The sequence below is a fragment of the Halyomorpha halys genome, unplaced genomic scaffold (genome assembly GCF_000696795.3).
Source record: "Halyomorpha halys isolate HHAL.00 unplaced genomic scaffold, Hhal_1.1 Scaffold977.1, whole genome shotgun sequence".
In the NCBI taxonomy this organism is placed as follows: Eukaryota; Metazoa; Arthropoda; class Insecta; order Hemiptera; family Pentatomidae; genus Halyomorpha; species Halyomorpha halys.
The window spans coordinates 549,817-550,506 of NW_027116440.1; the positions used below are offsets into that span (position 1 = coordinate 549,817).

Consider the following 690-nt stretch of genomic DNA (forward strand, 5'->3'; position numbering starts at 1 on the left):
TATATATATGTATGATTACAACATATTTATAATCTATGTTGTTCTATTTTCAAAATATTTAAGGAGGAAGAGCCAGAATATGAAGAACGGGTTAAAGCGGAAAAGTTCACTGCTCATAATTCTCATTGGTTAGCAATGGTTGAAAATAAAGCACTTGAAAGCTCATTGGCATCACTGCCAGACTGTGGGGAGGCTATCCCAAGATATGATCTCAATCAATCTCTTTCAGTTTTTAATTCTGGTGAGTATTTTTTAAAAGATCTTTTATTCCTATTGTAATCTACAAATATATGTTTACTGAGTACTCTGTTGAGAAACATCCAACAGACAGAACATGTTAGTAAAGCTATGCGTTCCTATGTATGGTGATGAAAGTTAAACATGCATGTAAAACCTTTTTGCTACATAGGCCTTATTAGATCTAGGTTCTGTTACAGTAATAATCTATTCACTATTTACTCTAGAAAAAAAAGAATGGTTTTGTTTACATTTAAATGAGTCCCATTTCTGCAAAAAATGGCTTCTATTTACCGATAACTCAATTAACTGTGTCATTTGAAAGTTACAATTGATATCTCTTTCTTTGTCTTTTAAGATATATTTATTTTCATTATTTATTCATTTAATGCCCATAACATTAGATATTTTTTTTTTCTCAAAAATAAATAAAATTAAAAATTATATTCTCAT

At 28.8% G+C, this 690-nt stretch overlaps 1 protein-coding gene across 1 annotated transcript in view; it reads left to right on the forward strand.

The window, feature by feature from the left end:
* The window catches only part of Kap3 (kinesin associated protein 3), a 24,006-nt gene that overhangs the window by 18,066 nt on the left and 5,250 nt on the right, over positions 1-690 (forward strand). Inside the window, exon 16 of the mRNA XM_014431487.3 lies at positions 64-241. Within this exon, the coding sequence (XP_014286973.1) occupies positions 64-241 (178 nt within the window). The remainder of the gene's footprint in view (positions 1-63; positions 242-690) is intronic.